The sequence below is a fragment of the Homarus americanus genome, unplaced genomic scaffold, assembly GCF_018991925.1.
Source record: "Homarus americanus isolate GMGI-L3 unplaced genomic scaffold, GMGI_Hamer_2.0 scaffold25611, whole genome shotgun sequence".
Taxonomy (NCBI): Eukaryota; Metazoa; Arthropoda; class Malacostraca; order Decapoda; family Nephropidae; genus Homarus; species Homarus americanus.
This window is the reverse complement of record NW_024744272.1, coordinates 479,256-498,459: the sequence shown is the minus strand read 5'-3', so window position 1 is coordinate 498,459 and position 19,204 is coordinate 479,256. Positions and strand designations below refer to the sequence as shown.

Sequence of the window (19,204 nt, the reverse complement as noted above, 5' to 3'; positions counted from 1 at the left end):
TGTATAACGTCCATACAGGTCATATATACAACCTCATTAGTCAAGTATTGTATGTAACATTGACCTATAACTAACAGCATTTAATCTGACTTTTTATAAGGATGATTCATTAATTTTCATTCATCAAAGAAAAAAAAAAGAAAAAAATCAATATTCTTTTATAATCTAAATATCAAATAAAAACTACAAAGTAAAAATTGTTTAAAATCTGTAGAGCTTATGAGCATTTACAACTGAGCTGAATTCACACACGTCAATGATTTTTTTTTTTCATACTTGTATTTCTCCCGCGAAAAAATGTGGAAAAAAATGGCGCGTATTCCAGAGGCTTCAAAACAATAACAAAGGTCAGCTGTTTTTTGTTTACGGTTTGAATAACATAATCGCTGGTGGTGAAGAAAAAAAATATATATATATACATACGCGTTTTGTTTGATTTTGTATTTATGTGGTGTGAGATGAATAAGAATTGGCTCTAGTTGTGTTAGTATAATATTTCTGTTGTTATGGGTAAGTAGGAATAACAGCGAAATAATGTGAGAGAAAGAGAGAGAGAGGAATTAATTTGATATCTCTTTCTCTTTTTCTTTTTCTCTGACTTTGTTTACATTCACGTGTCATTTTATTTCCACACACACACACACACACACACACACACACACACACACACACACACGTTCTTATACTAATCTCTCTCCGTACACAAAATTTCAAAAACTTTTACACGAATCCACATTAGCTGATACAAGTTTAATCTGCCACTGAGTTATACAATAGAACCGTGAGAGACGAGGGGAGTTTTTCGGTAACAGTTATTAAAATTTATCATATTTCTTCGTCACTCGTCATATTTCATCATCTGTTGTCTTATTTATTCACCTGTGTATATATAATTAACCTATTTCCTCACCTGTATGTTTAATGTATTCATAATTCATCTATAATTCATTTGTAAGAGATGATTCAACTTCTTTGCAATAATCGTGTTGATAATTTTGCAGACAGACTGCAGGTCATCTTGCAATGTTGACAGAACCGCCACGTTAAGACCCGCTAGTCAACAGTGTCAATGTTGATTTTCATTGACATTTTACGCTTCTAATCTAAGAAACATATATTACAGGTGAGACACGCGATACCTTTGTTGGGGGACATGTGATACCGCTGCTGGGAGACGTAACCTCATTTTTATGGACACGTAATGCCATTGTCGGGTCACTTGGTGGAAAGAAAATATTGGTTTGATATTGACGATTAGTGGGATAAAACCGGGTTCCTTCTTGACTTATCTTCTGTTATTCTTACCTTTTATTTATATTATGTCATTATTTTTGTCATATTTCACTTCAAAGTACCTTCGTGGATAGCCTTATCATCAGATGTTTATATCAAAGGTTGAGAACGTTGTGTTAATACCCTGGTTGGTAGTCATGGCATACTCATAACAGCCGGCCACGATGCCTGGCTCCTCCGCCATAAAAACTAGAACAAAAACAGTGACGGCCACTTTGACGCGCGTGGGAGGTTGTTTTTCTCCTTCTTACTTGGGTAAACACACCGGGATATTTAAATTGAGATAGTGTTTGCGGTTCTAAAGTGCCTTTGGGAGGTCTATGACTTGAAAGATTAGCAAAATATGGCAGGTTGGTGCTAAAATAAACGTTACAAAGTCCTCCTCGGCACTCTAACAACAAGAGTTTTTGTCGAGCTCTCACGGATCTAAAAAGATAGAAAAATAACACAAACACGATATACAAGGCTTTCCTCTTACCTATATTTTATCTGAATTGTTTTGACGATTGCAAGAAACATTACCGTCAACCTCAAAATCATAATAATCCTCCCTCCCTCCCTCACTCTCCCATTCCCTCCCGCCCTTCCCGACAGTGAGTTGACGGCGTAGAAAAGGTACAAAGCGACGCCTGTTTGAGGACTCAACCAACGCCACTTACAGGGTCCGTCTTTTTCCGCCGGCCGCTGTCGTCTCGCGTCCGTCAGATAAAAGAGGCGCTGATGGTGTCCTCACCCTGGCACTCTACCTTGTTATTTTGCTTTTTTTAAGGGCGAGCGTCGACTCCTGTCCGGTATAAGGGACGAGATTCACAAATTTTCCGTTCGTTAATTTTTGTCCCCTGACTGTGGTGTCAAGAGGCTACATGGAGACTTACTGTAATTACTAATATTATTTTTAAACTCTGGGTTAAGTATGCCAGTTAGATGGATTCTAAGGTGTGTTTAGCTGCATCACCAGCCCTATGACCACCATGTCTGACTGACTCACTCACCGAGAGTAGTTTCCCACCCAACCCGCACTAACCAACCCTTCCCTGACACAACCCAAGAAACAAAATTATTCATGGTTATACACCTTGTTAGTTACTTCATAATGGAGTGGCTACAGCGCTCACCCCTTGTTCCACGGGTCGGTGGTTCGATCACGGGCACTCCCAGTTCACCCAGCTGTAAATGGGTACCGAAGGTTTACAACTTTGGGAAAGTGGATGCGGTGGAGTGCAGTACCGGTCATGCTGCCTCCCTGTGTACCGAAGGCCTTAGTGTGCTGTATCCACACTGTCTCTAACGGGCAGTCATGCCTATGGGACCCTCTTTCAAGTTGAGTTAGTTCTCGATGGGTCTATGTCCGTACCTGTCCTCTTGAAACATCATTACGCACACGACATAAACACAAACATCTTGAGCAGCTTCATAACATACACTGGATCACGCGAAGACGAGGCACCCCAGCTAACCACCCTACCTAATCAAACACCCCCTTCCTCCCCACAGGTAACATTCGAGGGGTGTAATCATCAGGTGAAATACACTAGGTGTGTACCTAATCTTCAGGTGGTCCCATAGGCTTGTGTGTGTGTGTGTGTGTGTGTGTGTGTGTCCGCTGGGGTGACCGACACACAGTACGAGCTTCCGTTTGACTCATTACTTATCAGTGATGCCAGACATTGTGGGATGATGACGGTGTTCACTCTACCTCTGTGTACAATGATGTGTTTTCCGGCACAACAATTTCTGGTCGTTTAGGAAGAGTTTATTGAAGCTTAAAAAAAACTTGTTGATTGTTGACCCCTAAAGTGGATGTGTGTTAAGAGGTAGAGGGTGTGTTTGTTTGTTTTTCCCTCCCACTCTCTTTCTCGTTCATTTTCTCTATCACTATTTCATTTCTTTATTGTGTATTTATCTTTGTGTTTCATTATTCTCAGTCTTTCTTTGTTTATTTGGAAGGTCTCTCTCTCTCTCTCTCTCTCTCTCTCTCTCTCTCTCTCTCTCTCTCTCTCTCTCTCTCTCTCTCTCTCTCTCTCTCTCTCTCTCTCTCTCTCTCTCTCTCTCTCTCTCTCTCTCTCTCTCTTACTCTTTCTCTCTGTCTCCGCCGCTGTCTGTCTGTCTCTCCTTCAGATGTGTCAGTGAGTTAATCCCACTAAAACAACATTTCCACACCAGTCCTGTTCCTCATATTCACACCACCACACTCCCACACATCCAGACTACTACCACAGTCCCACCACACTCGTACACTCACCACACTCACCACACCATCACACTCCCACACTTCCACATAGGCTCGACCGAAATACACAAGTTCTCCATACGCTAAATCATCAGGTCCCTTGCAGTCCTACTTCTTGTTCGAGTATTGTCTCAGTTCTTCCTCAGTGTAGCTTAGATATTGTCTCAGTTCTTCCTCAGTGTAGCAGATATTGTCTCAGTTCTTCCTCAGTGTAGCTTAGATAAACCCATCTCAGTTCTTCCTCAGTGTAGCTTAGATATTGTCTCCGGTTCTTCCTCAGCCGGTTCTCATCCCCGTTACTGTTGGCTCTTCATTTTTACTCCTGTCTTCCTCCAGTCAACCGCGTGTACTGTATGCAATCGCCAGTTCTCTCCTGTGCGTCTTAAAGTTATTACTGTCATCAAGAGGCGACGTAGAACAAATGTCCTCCGACTGTCGATGGGGCTAAGCGCTGGGCTGGGCTGGGCTGGGCTGGGCTGGGCTGGGTCATACAGTAAAGCCCAAATGAACAGCTGAATGTGGATTCCTCTTCAGTCAAGTATTCTTGATTTTATCTCTAGGATGGTCATGCAGTAAAGACCCCCATGTCCTGCTGCGTGGGGGTCGTGCTCCTGGGTGTCCCTACTGGAGGACACCCGGGTGGTCTTGGAGAAAAAAAACATAAAGTATCAAGCATGTAAATACGTGTGGGGGACGTCTGATGGCTCGTCCCCTGCCTGATGTTGTTGATGGTGTCTCCAGGTGGTTAGGAGTACACGAAGACCCATCAAAAGAGAGGCTACCTGAGTTCCTCCCCCCCCCCTCCTCCTCCTCCTCCTCCTCCTCCTTCAGGATATTTCTGTTGGTGGTCCTGCGGGATACCTTAAGACGTGCAGGTATGTTGAGGCAATCAAATTTTTCTTGTTGTTGACTTGCGAATATTTTGTTTTCTTACACGTAATTTATTAATCTTTTTACTTATTATTCCTCCTTCGTGTCATTTCCGGAATAAGAAAATTAATCATTACTTAATAATTTTTCTTTCTTCTCGGATTTATTAATGATTCACAAGAGAGAAATATATTACGAGTTTTGGGAAGGTCATATAACATATCTCTTCCGATGCCTCAGTAAATGTTGCGTCGGGAGGTCAGACAGATGTCCAGACACAACCCTCCTTGACCCTAGACACCAGGGGGGGGGAGGGGGGTTGGTGATTAGAGTGGGGGGTTGGGGTTGTAAATTGGGTGGGGGTGGGGGTGGGGTGGGGATAAGGGGGGGGTGCGGGATGTGGGGTGACGTAAGAGGTCAATCGAGGTCATGGTGTAAGGTTATGAGATTGACCTGACTTGACAACTCTCATATACCAGAGTACCAGTATCGTAAATGGTACTCAAAGAACAAACTGACATGATTTTAGCGTAACATATGTACTTTATTCTCAGAGTACTAACATGAGGTGAGGTGAGCCCCTGTCCGCTAAAGGGCTAAGAGTACTAACAGCATGCCACTACGTAGTACTCAACCCTGTCAATAGTACCAACACATTACTAGTATTCAACCACCTTAAGAGCACCAACACGTCACTAAGTACTCAACCTCAAGAGTACCATCACATCACTAGTACTCAACCTCCTTAAGAGTACGAACACGTCCCTAAGTACTCAAGGCTGCCACCGTTGCCTCTCCAGACAGACATCACTAGTACTCAACCTCCTTAAGAGTACCAACACGTCACTAAGTACTCAAGGCTGCCACCGTTGCCTCTCCAGAAAGGTAAACAGGCAGGTATGTCTCTGATCAATGAACGCCGTCACGCACTAGAAGACATTGATTATATGCGTATCAGGCAGTACAGGTATGACAGCGTATGCGTGCGTGCCATTCCTGAACCTAAGCGTACGTAGCATGCGTAATGGCAGAAATGGGAGGTGGAGCTTTGGGTAGAAAGTGAGGAGTAGGGTGGGGGTGAGGGTAGAGTGTGAGGTAGGGTGATGGGGTGGAGTGAGGGTGGGTGAAGGGTGAGGGTGAGGGGTAGGGTGAGGTGGGTGAGTAAGTGAGGGAGAGTGAAGTCGCAGAGGTGAGGAAGCTGGTCTTTAACTGGGGTACTATTGTGTGGTATTTTTATATCCTAGAAAGTTGGATTTGCCTGATTATACGCCCTTTGTGACGCTGGGGAAGGGGGGCGTATGTAGTGGCTAGATGATACGCCCACACCTGGGAGGTCTACAGGTGTGTGTGTGTGTGTGTGTGTGTGTGTGTGTGTGTGTGTGTGTGTGTGTGTGTGTGTCCTGTTAAAATACCTACACGTACTAAGCCATAGTTCATCTATAAAATAAAAATGAATACGGATGAATATACATACATGCATACATACATATATGCATTTATTCATTCTCTCTCCTGTAAAACACACACATACACGCTCGAGTATGTAGGTTTGGGACCGTATGTGTGTGTGTGAGTGTGGTGTACGTATTGATGTACGAGCTTGTGCGTGTAGATGTATGCGTGTGTATCTGTGTGTACTTATAAGCGTGTGTGCGTGTGTGTGTGTATCGCGTTATCTTAAATGTGTTGTTGGTGGGCCTACAGCCAGGGAGGGTCGACTTAATATTCTGGCGACACACACAGCCATTGTCAACTAAACCTTCTTTGTATTCTTACAGTTTACTAATATATTAACTTAAGGGGTCCTGAATAAGCTTTAGGTCCTGTTCATTCTGTAAGTATCCTGGTATATGTTGAGAGAGAGAGAAATCGTCACGTTCGTCTGTGTGTTAAATTATCAATCTTCCCTTAAGTAACAAGCAACAACGTGAACGCACATCTAACTGAAGTTCTAAAAGCTCCCCAAATCTGCCGTTAACATCGCCTTGGGACTCGACTGTGACAAAACGCGTTTCTCCTATTCACAGTGACTGGAGAAACGAGTTGGTGGACGGATCCCTGTGAATGTAGACTGTTTACATTCTGGGTATAGCATTCACAGTTACGGGAAAAAAAATGACGTACGGGTCAGTGTGAACGTTACACTGCTTACGTTCTGGGTATTGCATTCACAGTTACGGGAAAAAAAGAAATGGCGTACGGATCCCTGTGATTCCTGCCACTAGTTTGTTGATGTTCTGGGTCGAGGAGGCCTTATGGCAGCTTCTGTTTGGTTTAAGGTTTTTTCTCGTGTTTTGTTACTGCTTATCTGGCCTTTGTCGGCGGGAAGAAGGTGTTTTTTGTCGTGTTTTGTGACTCCCGGTCTTCCCTCAAGGGCGCGCCTCGACCACTAACTACACCTTACTAGGAGAGCGGGAGGTGATGATGGTGGTGGTGGTGGTGATGATGATGGTGGTGGTAGTTATGTTGATGGTGATGATGGTGGTACTGGTGGTGCTGATGATGATGGTGGTGGTAGTTATGTTGATGGTGATGGTGTTGATGATGGTGGTGATGGTGATGATGAAAATAATGGTGAACCCATTTGATAGTGGCAGGCGTAAGGTGATGTTTGGCGAAAGAGTGACATATATTAGGTAGTAAAGTGACAGGTGTTAGCTAGTAAAGTGACAGGTATTAGCTAGTAAAGTGACAGGTATTAGCTAGTAAAGTGACAGGTATTTGCTAGTAAAGTGACAGGTATTAGTTAATGACACTATCTCTCTCGTCACACTGTCACTTCCCCTTAAAACCACCCATTACTTTCTCTTATCAATCATCTCCCTTTCTCCTCCCTTTTCCTGTACGTCACCCCTTAGCTCTCACGTGACCCTTAACACCTTCCCTTAATGGTGATTTATTCCCCTTTGTTCAGTCTCCATGTGTCTGTTTGTCAGTACACTCATCTCTCTCAAGGTCTGTCTGGTTAACCTGGGTATGTGTGTGTGTGTGTGTGTGTGTGTGTGTGTGTGTGTGTGTGTGTGTGTGTGTTGCTTTGTGTAAGAAAACTTTCAGAAACACATACACACAGACAACACACACACACGTTCACAAACACATACAGGGTATAATAAATAATGGTTGCCCCTCGTGTTAGGAGGATGGCCGGCCCTAGTGACACCTACTGTAGGTGTGAAATTGTTTAAGGTGTAGAAGCTGTCGCCAACACAACAACCACACTCTGAATTAACGAGCTGAGTGACCCAGTGTCAAGGAATAGTCCGAGAAGACCGGACAGCTTGCCAGCTGCATTGGCCAACCATTACCCCGGAACACGATCCGCATATCGATTAACATCCAGGTTCCCAATTACTGCTGGGTAGACAGAGGCAAATGGCGTAAAGAAACTTGCCCATAGTATCATCCTGCCCGGGGATCGAACCCCGGTCCGCCGGGTTGCGAGGCGCGCGCACACACACACACACACACACACACACACACACACACACACAGACAGACAGACAGACCAGACACACACACACACACAGACACACACACACACACACACACACACACACACACACACACACACACACACACACACACACACACACACACTAAGGAGAAATACAATCATTACGTCAAAGGACTCTTCAGAAAATAGAAATCCTAAAAATCCATGACTGAATAATTACTTCCTCCTTCTCCTCCCTACCCCTCTTCCTCTCCCTCCTTCCTCCTTTCCTCTACCCTCCCTCCTTCCTCCCCTACCCCTCCCTCCTTCCTCCCCTACCCCTCCCTCTTTCCTTACTCCTTCCCTTACCCCTCCCTCCTTCCTCCCCTACCCCCTCCCTCTTTCATACTCCCTTCCCTACCCCTCCCTCCTTCCTTCCCCTACCCACCTCCTTCCTCCCCTACCCCTCCCTCTTTCTTCTCCCTTCCCCTACCCCTCCCTCCTTCCTTCCCCTACCCCTCCTCCTTCCTCCCCTACCCCTCCTCTTTCCTTACTCCCTTCCCGTACCCCCTCCTCCTTCCTTTCCCTACCCCTCCCCCTTCCTCCCCCCCTACCCCTCCCTCTTTCCTTACTCCCTTCCCTTACCCCTCCCTCCTTCCTCCCCTACCCCTCCCCTCCCCACCCCCCCCCTCGAGGTACTCCTGTCACAGACGAAAAAGTTCCCTGGGGCAACATCTATATCTAAGGCGGAGTAAGATCCTAGCGAGTGGCTCTTACTCCAGCGTGGCATATCCTGAAGGACTCTTGACTCATCCTTCCTTCTGCACCTCCTTCAGCGAGGGTATGGTGAAGGACCATTGAAGCCTTTTTTAACCTTGCTCCTCTTCGGCGACTTTCTACAGCATTGGGGGATATCCTGGAGGACTCTTCCGTGTCCTTCCTTCTGCACCTCTTGCAACATTAGTATCCTGCCAGACTCTTGAAGGACCTTTAACTTGGCTTCCCTTCGGTGACTCCTATAACGTGAGGATCCTGAAGGACTTTTGGTATCGTCCTCCATCAGCTCTTTCCTTCAGCGAGGGATTTCTGGAGGATTTCTGAAGGACTCTTAAACGTTCCCGAAGGAGTAACCTAGACAGACCGAAGGTGGCTGATCCTTAGCCCTCATAACCTGGTGGGGTACTGGCCAGACCCCCTTAAAAATAGACCCTTAGTTATTAGACCTTCCCCCTAAGAATAAATACTCCTTCAAAAACATAACTCGCCTCCCCCTTAAAACTCCTCCTTATACCCCCTTAAAACTCCTCCTACTTCCCCTTAAAACACCCCCTCCTCCCCCTAAGAACTCCCCTTCCTCTCCCTTAAGACTTCCCTTCCTCTCCCTTAAAACCCCCCTTCCTCTCACTTAAAACCTCCCTTCCTCTCCCTTAAAACTCCCCTTCCTTCCCCTTAAAACTCCCCTCCTCCCTTAAAACCCCTCCTCCTTAAAAACTCCCCCCTCATCCCCCTTAAAAACTCCCCCCCTCATCCCCTCTTCTTAATACCCTCCTCCATACCCCTTAAAACTCCCCCCTCCTTCCCCCTTAAAATACACAACTTCTTAACGAGAACAAATACCAACTTCAGGACTTACTCTCCCGGGATTCTTCTCTCCATTAACTCGTAAAAGTAAATAAATAAAAATATGAATATGTAAGAAGGTCCATCTCGGCCATTGACGTAAGTGTGTATAAACTACTTGAGGCATGGAGGGAGGAGGAGGAGGAGGAGGAGGTGGGGGAGGAGGAGGAGGTGAGGGAGGAGGAGAGGAGGAGGAGGAGGAGGAGGAGGAGGAGGAGGAGGAGGAGGAGGAGGTGGGGAGGAGGAGGGAGGAGAGGAGGAGAAGGAGGAGGAGGAGGAGGAGGAGGAGGAAAGGAAAGGAGGTGGTGATTGGAGGAAAAGGAGTGGATAGTTTGTGGTGGTGGTGTTAGGGGAGGAGTGGATGGTGTGTTGGTGATGGAGGCTGATGTTCCCCTCTCCCTCTTGCTCCCCTTCCTTTCTTCTTCTCCTGTTTACTCTCCCCTCCTCTCCCCTCCTCTCCCCCTCTCTCCTTCTTTTCGTCTCAAACTTCCTCCTCCTCTCAACTTACTTCCTCCCGTTCAGTAAATTTTCTTCCCAAACCTCCTCCCACTTCCTTCTCCCTCTTCTTCTCCCCCTCTCCTCCTCCCTCCTCTCCTACCTATCCTACCTCCCCCTCTTACACCTCCCCTAACTCTTCCCCTCCCATCATCCCTCCCTTCTCTCCCTCTTCCTCCTTTTCCCTCCGCTATCCTTCACTCCTCCTTCTATCTTTCTTTCACCTCCCCTACCCCCTCCTCCTCCTCCTCCACTTCCTCCTCCACGATCCTGCTTCTCTACCCTTCCTCCCCCCACCCTCCCTCCGCCCCTCTTCCTCCTCCTCCTCCATCCCCTCTCCTCCTCTTCGAGACACTTAAATGGTCTGGCCGAGACACCTAGATGATCTGGCCGAGACACTTAGATAACACGGCTCACTTAGTTACATTTATAGAATCAAAATCTTCCCTCACACGCGGTATAAAACATCTAACCGTCAGGTCAGGAGAGGCGGACATTAAGGCACCCAAATGTAACCAAGAATTAATTAATAGCAAACAGTTAACAGTCACTCAAAACAAAGATCTAGAACAGAACAAATAAAATACAAAAACAATTTAATTCAGTGATTACAATTAAATAAGATATGTGTGTGTGTGTGTGTGTGTGTGTGTGTGTGTGTGTGTGTGTGTGTGTGTGTGTGTGTGTTTGTGTGTGTGTGTGTGTGTTTGTTTTGAGTACACGATAGAATCTCAATGGCTATATTGTATACATAGCTTCCCATAGTGTTTTTGTAGCCCTGGCGTTCAATACTTCCCTTGACCTACCTCACACACACCTCCCCCACACCCTCCATCCACCCCCCACCACCACACTCCTGACATCATCCACACCTTTCCACCTCCCACCACCCCCACCCCACACCTCCACCCAAGGGAAGATGAGAAGAAAAAAAAACCCCACCACTAATAGATTATCTCAAGGCTTTTGTTTCTGTTCTCAGGTCGGCCGAGAATATTAAACTCACCCGTGATAAATGATCATCCTGGGGAAATTATTGATGTGCTGTACGTATAATTAATCTCAAAACAAGCGAGGATGATTATTAATTAGAGTCGCGTCGTCCACCTAGTCTTATATCCAAAGGCCACCAGAGTACATGAGGCTCTTATAAAGCTTCCTACGGTGAATGTCTGTCTCTCGTGTGTCGTGACTTGAGGCTAAACACTAATATGACGTCTAGAAATAACACCGAGACTCTACCTTGACTAGATACGTTCACTTATTAACATTCCTACAATCAAGACAAGACTATAACTCAAATAGATAGATAGAGAGAGAGAGAGAGAGAGAGAGAGAGAGAGAGAGAGAGAGAGATAAAAAAAGACGACTAAGCTAGAAAAAAAAAGATAACAAAATAACACAAAGAGAGACAGAGAGCTAATACCAAACTTTATCTTTACCTGTATAATTTATGAACAGGTAACTCTCTCTCTCCACCTCCCCCACACCCTCTCCTTCTCACTCCTCTTCTCCTCACCCACTCTCCCTTCCCCTCCCTTACTCACCCTTCACCCCTTCCCCTCTCCCCACTCCCCACTACCCTCCTCCCCCCCTCCCAAAAAGAAACCATTACACATATATTCTTCTGTAATTACACCTTGAGGTAATATATGCCCCTACGTCACTACCCTATTGTTATATATCTTTCTAAAATAGCCTAAAGTAGCCCCGTAATCCTTCACCTGATCCTATTATACAGACCCCTAGAATTATAGGGTTTTAAGAGCCTACCTTCTATAACCTCGAACAAAGTACTATAGTAATTATAGGGGATTGGGTGGTGAGGGAGGAGAGCTGGGTGGTGAGGGGAGGTGGGTGAGGGTGGTGAGGTGGGTGGTGTAGGTGGTGAGGGAGGGGAGCTGGGTGGTGAGGGTGAGGGAGGTGAGGGAGGTGAGGTGGGTGGTGAGGGTGAGGGAGGTGAGGGTGGTGGGGAGGTGGTGGTGGGGTGGTGAGGGAGGGAGGTGGGTGGTGAGGGTGGTGGGAGGGAGGTGAGGGTGGTGGGGAGGAGAGCTGGGTGGTGAGGGTGAGGGAGGTGAGGGTGGTGAGGTGGTGGTGAGGGTGGTGAGGGAGGGGAGGTGGGTGGTGAGAACCTAACCTAACCCTAACACAGATAAACACCTAACTGACGTCACGAAGAACGAAGATAGCACCAATCAGCGCTCATCAACCCTAAAACGCGTGGAATCTGCCCAACATCACCTCCAGGGCAGTGTGTTAAGATCAGGACGTGTTTACACTAAGTGGCAATCATGTCTGGCAATGTAAGACAGGTTAGGTTAGGTTAGGTTAGGTTAGGTTAGGTTAGGTTAGGTTAGGTTAGGTTAGGTTAGGTTAGGTATCAATATCCTAACGATGTAGTGTTGTGGGTGTAAGAATATTGATGAAAAAAGCAAAGCAATTATCGTTTTTTTTGGTATACGTTGGTCATCGTTATCCGTTTTTACTTGGTGTTCGTTCTACGTTGGTGTCCGTTTTTCCATCGTATGTTGGTGTTTGTTTTCTGTTGACCGTCGGTATTCGTTTACGTTATACGCGGTTGTTTGTTATAGAGGCGATAAAATGTCGGGAAATCATTAAATAATCTCTGTACGTTAATGTTCCTTCGTTGTACATCGTCTCGTTAATTAGTACAGGTGTCTTCCTCGGGGTACACGTGTGGAGGAATCTCAGGTGTGTTTATAATGTACAGTCTCTCTCTCTCTTTCTTCTCTCTCTCTCTCTCTTCCTTCTCTCTCTCTCTTTCTCTCTCTTCCTTCTCTCTCTCCCTCTTCCTTCTCTCTTTTCCTTCTCTCTCTCTCTCTTTTCTATTTTCTCCCTATTTCTCTCACACCTGTTCTCTATCTTTCAATCTGTCCATTCTTTGCTACCAGTTCATTTATCTCTCTCTCTCTCTCTCTGTCTATCTCTTTCTCTCACACTGTATCTATTCAGTTTTGAAGAAGGACGAGAAACAGACAGACAGACAGAATGAGAGAGAGTAGACGGTAGATGAAGTAGAAGGGAAATAGAGAAAGTAGAAGGTAAATGGTGTAGAAAATAGATCCAAAATAATTAAACATTTTTGTGTGAGTTTTTATAGGGAGTCGAACGTCGCCATATTGGTGAAACGTTCGTGACTGTCATACCAAAACAAAGAAACGTTTCCATACGAGTTCTGTCTGAGGCTTCGTTTGGATACGGTAATGGTCTTCACACATAAAACGTTCGTGACAGTAAACCCAAACAGACGGGCTGAAAGACAGACGTTTTCAACCAGCGGCTCACGGCAGAGACGTTCCCATTCTGTCTGTCATCTTCTGCGTCACTATCAAGGAAGGATTGGGACAGAGAGAGAGAGAGAGAGAGAGAGAGAGAGAGAGAGAGAGAGAGAGAGAGACCCTGTAGGCAGGTAGAGGGTCGCGAGAGACGGCCTTGGGAGAATGCCTGCCCGAGACATCGTATTAATTCTATTGTGAGAGACGTGGAGACAGAGACAAAGAGAGAGAGAGAGAGAGAGAGAGAGAGAGAGAGAGAGAGAGAGAGAGAGAGAGAGAGAGATATGATCACACACACACGGTATGAACCTCTTCAACACAGAACACTTTAGGCTCAGCTCCCACTGGTCAACAGGTGAGTGAGCCCAACCCCTTAAAACTACTGCAGGTATTATCAACCCTAAGTCCAATTTAGATAAGGCTGAAAATGTTAAGTGTCTCTTCGCCTCATTTCGACCTTACTGACTTGTTACCATAGTGCCTGAGTTAATGATTTCTCCTGGGCTCATCATCACAAATGGTTAGGTTAGGTTAGGTTAGGTTAGGTTAGTTGATGAGTATTTCTGGTGACTGAAGAAATGACGGAGTTTAACTGAGACTCTACCTTAACTAGATACGTTCACTTAGCACCAGTTAGGAGACAAAATTAACACTGAGATTCTACCTTAACTAGATACGTTCACTTAGCACCAGTTAGGAGACAAAATTAACACCGAGACTCTACCTTAACTAGATACGTTACTTAGGTTATTAACACTGACCTCTACCTTAACTAGATACGTCTACTTAGCAATTATTAGAGACAAAATTAACACCGAGACTTACCTGATGCATGTCACTTAGCACCAGTTAGAGACAAAATTAACACTGAGATTCTACCTTAACTAGATACGTTCACTTAGCACCAGTTAGGAGACAAAATTAACACCGAGACTCTACCTTAACTAGATACGTTAAGGATAGAGTCTCAGTGTAATTATGATACCACATTTAGAAGTTTATTTTTGTGTTTTAACTTGAGTCTTCCAGTTAGGTAGAGTCTTACATCTTGACTTACGAGGAAGATTGATCGTGTGTATGTATTCCTTTGAGGCTCTGGACGGTAGCCCCTAATATGGACCGCTACTAACCGCTCTGGATGGTAGCCCCTAATATCGACCGCTACTGACCGCTCTGGATGGTAGCCCCTAATATCGACCGCTACTGACCGCTCTGGATGGTAGCCCCTAATATCGACCGCTACTGACCGCTCTGGATGGTAGCCCCTAATATCGACCGCTACTGACCGCTAATTTACCTGAAGACATATTGCAGGATCTGACCACGATAATAATTGGTGTTATTATAATTATCACCAGAGTCATTTTCAGATCTTTTCATTTTAGTAGTTCAGGAAGACGCACTTGGACGCCTACTAGTTGACTGGTTACAGGTACGGGTTACAGGTACTGGTTACAGGTACTGGTTACAGGTACGGGTATAATCACAGGTAAAGAGATATCTAAATTACAGGTACATTATTGGCGGTAGTAAGCACGTAGGAATGAGGGGGAAGATGCTGTTGAAGCTTCATACAAGGACAGGTACAACCCCAGGTACAGATACAAGGGCAGGTACAAGGATAGGTACAAGGACAGGTACAACCCCAGGTACAACCCCAGGTACAACCCCAGGTACAGGCGTCTTTAGTTCCCACGCGATAACAGGATCATAAAAAAAAAAAATATCGTTTTGCTTTAGATGTGATAAGAAAAATAACTGGTACTCGACTAACCTGGTTATTTTATACCTTGTAATGGCGGCAGAGACGAGAATAAATAATATACCTAACACACACGCACGTATATCTAAAACACACACGTACACCACACACGTACACCTAAAACACATACACACGTACACCTAAAACACACACGTACACCTAAAACACACACGTACACCACACACGTACACCTAAAACACACACGCATGTACACCTAAAACACACACGTACACCTAAAACACACACGCATGTACACCCTAAAACACACATAAACCTAAAACACACACGTTCACCTAAAACACACACACGTACACCTAAAAGACACACGTACACCTAAAACACACACGCACATACACCTAAAACACACACACACACGTACACCTAACACACACACACACACACACCACACTTATACAATATAATACAACCAACAGAACTTTAGAATAAATCTAAACAAAAAACAAGAGCGAATCGTATCAAAACCAATCAATCCAAACAATGATAAGAACAAAAAACAAAAGAGAATCATATCTAAAACACCATGAACCTGATCATTTATAACCTGTAATAGAATCCAAGTGCTTTATAATCAACCTGTAACACCTATAATACCTCAGTTTATAGACGACAGAAAGAAACAAAAGACATACACTAATAACTTACCTAAACCTATTCATCTATACTGTGTAATGGAATCCAAATGGTCTCGTAATTATGTGGGTCAGCTAAAGTACACATGAAGACTGAGTTCACTGAGGCGAGCAGGCAGAGACGGCGTTTACTGAGGCGAGTAGGTAGAGAAATGACTTCACTGAGGCGAGTAGGTAGAGAAATGACTTCACTGAGGCGAGTAGGTAGAGAAATGACTTCACTGAGGCGAGTAGGTAGAGAAATGACTTCACTGAGGCGAGTAGGTAGAGAAATGACTTCACTGAGGCGAGTAGGTAGAGAAATGACTTCACTGAGGCGAGTAGGTACAGAATGAGTATTTGTTACGTGGTGAGAGATGAGTTTTGAGTCTTGTGGGTAAAATAGTCATATGTTGTAGGTAAGTATTAGGGCGGGTTGGATAATTCTTCCGAGTTAGTATTAGGATGAGTAAGTAATTTTCATGGGAATTTACGAGGGAGTAATTCTGTGTTGTTGGAGGAGGTAAAAAAGAGGAAAACAAAAACAGGGAGGAGGAGGATCTTCTTCTTTTTTCTTCTTCTTCTTCTTTCCTCTTTCTTGTTTCTTCTTTCTTCTTGTTTCTTTCTTTTTCTTTCTTCCTCTTCTTCCTTCTTTCTTCTTCTTCTTTCTTCCTCTTCTTCCTTCTTGCTTCTTCTTTTAACTGACCCTTTCTGTTATTCTTCCTCCTTCATTCTCCCTAACTCCCTCTTCCCCCCTCTTTATTTTTCCCTCCCTCTCTCCCTCTCTTCTACTCTCCCTCCTTCCATCCCATTCTCTTTACTTCATCCCTCATTCTCTCCCTCTCTCCCCACCCTCCATCCTTTTGTCATTCCTCACCCTGTCTCCCTCCCTCCCTCCCTACCTCCTTCCCTCTAGCTTCTGTCAATGTGTCAATGATACGCAAGACAGACAGACAGACAGAGAAAGGACTCAGGGAAGAAGGAACTGAAGGAGGGACAGAGGGAGAGAAGGAGAGAGAAGGAAGGAGGGAAGGAAGGAGGGAAGGAAGGAGGGAGGGGAAACTCATCAAAATTACAAGGTAAGTCACTGCTCATCCCCGAGTGCTTTTGCCGGGTTCTTAAGAGCTGTGCCTTGTGGTCCCCTGTGTGTGTGTGTGTGTGTGTGTGTGTGTGTGTGTGTGTGTGTGTGTTGGCAGGTGGGGAACAGCTTATTAGCGGTGAGAGAGTACATGTCGCAGCCAGGCAGACGAGGAGGGGTGGAGAGGGGTGAGAGGGAGGTGGAGAGGGGTGAGAGAGAGAAGGTGGAGAGAGGGTGAGAGAGGAAGGTGGAAAGAGGGGGGGTGACAGGTATAAGCGGAGAGAAAGAGGAGGCAAAGGTAGAGGGGTGTGAGAGGTAAGTTGAGAGGGAGGGGAGAGAGGTAGTTGGGGAAGGGAAGGTGGGGAGAGGGATGAGAGGGAGGGACGAGAGAGTAAGGCTGGAGAGGAAGAAGGAAAGGAAGGTGGAGAAGGGATGAGAGAGGAAGGTGAAGAGAGGACAAGAGGAGGAGGAAGAGGAGGAGAAAAAGAAGAAAAAGAAGAAGAAGAAGAAGACTGTTTATGCATTATCTCACAGCAACAAAACTAACACCTACAATATTACCCTTATTTATAATCTTAATAAATTAACTTATAAACAATGGCAAGAGTCACACGCCTTGCTGCTACCTTCACCTAACTGGGGGAGACGACATCTAAAAAGCTTCATTTGACCTCATAAAATAAATATTTATCAACAATATCGCCTTAATTTACAAGCTAATTAACATGGCTCTCTCAACTAACATAACAACACGCATAAGCCACGCTAACATAACAGTAAGCTAACATTATCACCTCGCTAAGTCTGTGTTTACAAAGCTGGTAGTCACTCAGCCAATCAGAAGCTGGTTCCCACATGACAACTGTGACGTCATCCAAACGTTTGTTGTGGTAACGTTTTCTTTTGTAAATAATGACTTTTAATTTATTGTCTGAGGTGAAGTTTATGGTTCATTCTTTTGTTTATTTATCTGTTTATTTGTTGTTTTTGTTTTGCAGTTTATTGGATGAGAAATGTTATTGTTTTGTTGTTGTTATTATTATTATTATTATTATTATTATTATTATTATTATTATTATTATTATTATTATTATTATTATTATTAAAGGTGTCAGAAATAATGGTGCAGACTTCGACAGGTGACCACACACCTCCACCCACATCCACAAAACTCCCTCCACCCACACACCCTTCCCTCCACCCACATGCCTCGGCCCATTCAACCCACCCACCCATTTCAACCATCAATTCCGCCACCCGCCACCCACCATCACTCCACACACCCACATTTGTTTCATCCTGCACTCTCATCCACCCTCTCACCCTCACCCCTACCAGCTTCATCCACTCTCATCCAGCCTCTTCCCTACATATACGCTCACCCACTAACTCACCCTCATCCACCCACACACTCACCCAGTTTCCCACTCATCTTCACCCCCATCATCACCCAACCCTCATCTCTCTCTCTCTCTCTCTCTCTCTCTCTCTCTCTCTCTAACTCATTAGGGAATAATTAATGAAGGGATAGTGGCACTACAGAGGCGGTAAGTATCAAAAGCGTAGTGCCAGCTTGTTTGGGCAGTGCCACGGGGCTCTTGGGGCACCGCGGGCACTGGCACTCTCTGTCGGTGGCATTGCAGGGAGGCCCTTGTTGGTTGAAGAACGAAGAGGAGGAGAAGGAGGAAGAGAGAAGTAAGAGGGGGAGAATATAGAAGGAATTAAGGACTGGTAAAGGAAATGGTTAGAAGAAGACAGGAGCATATGACACCATCCACCAGTAAGGACTAAGCCAGTGAAGACATCGTAACCCAGTCTGTCTTTGCCACCGCTTGAGAGTAAATCAAGAGCCTTCATTAATCTCCCCCAAGCTCTTGAGTACCCCGACTGACAGGCGTTCTGGGGGTGATTAGAGACTCACCCGACAACTGACGACTCCTGACGACCTCTTGGTGACTTCTGACGACCCACGACGACCTCTTGGCGACACCCGACGACCCCTGACGACCTCTTGACGACTCCTGACAACCCCGGAGACTCCTGACGACTCATGGCGACTTTTGACGACCCTTTGACGACTCATGATGACCCCTTGACGATATATGACGACCCCTTGACGACATATGACGACCCCTGAACAGCCTTCCCCTAATCCCTTCTTGCTTCTTAACTGAACACCCACACCCACCCACCCACAGCCACCCACAACTTATCCATTCACCTACTGTACTTACCCACCCAACCACTCACTTAATCACCCACCGACCCACCCACCCACCCACCGACCCACCCACCCACCCACAGGAGACTGAATCCTCGTGTTTACCTTCCTAAAGGCGTGTACAGGGTGATCTGATGGTCTAAGGGGATTACTGACTGGCTTCTGGTTGGCGTTCTGATGGGCGGGGGAAGGGGAGATTGGAGTGGGGGAAGGAGGAGAAACGGAGGAGAGGGATGGGTAAGAGGGAGAAAGGGGTGAGAGGGGAGGATGAAATGGG

General features: G+C 45.5%; 1 protein-coding gene across 1 annotated transcript in view; it reads right to left on the bottom strand.

The window, feature by feature from the left end:
• Nucleotides 1-18,758, bottom strand: part of LOC121877675 (protein Wnt-16-like) — a 63,840-nt gene extending 45,082 nt beyond the window's left edge. Inside the window, exon 1 of the mRNA XM_042383495.1 lies at nucleotides 18,628-18,758. Coding sequence (XP_042239429.1) covers nucleotides 18,628-18,758 — 131 coding nt within the window. The remainder of the gene's footprint in view (nucleotides 1-18,627) is intronic.
• Between the last annotated feature and the right edge of the window lie 446 nt (nucleotides 18,759-19,204).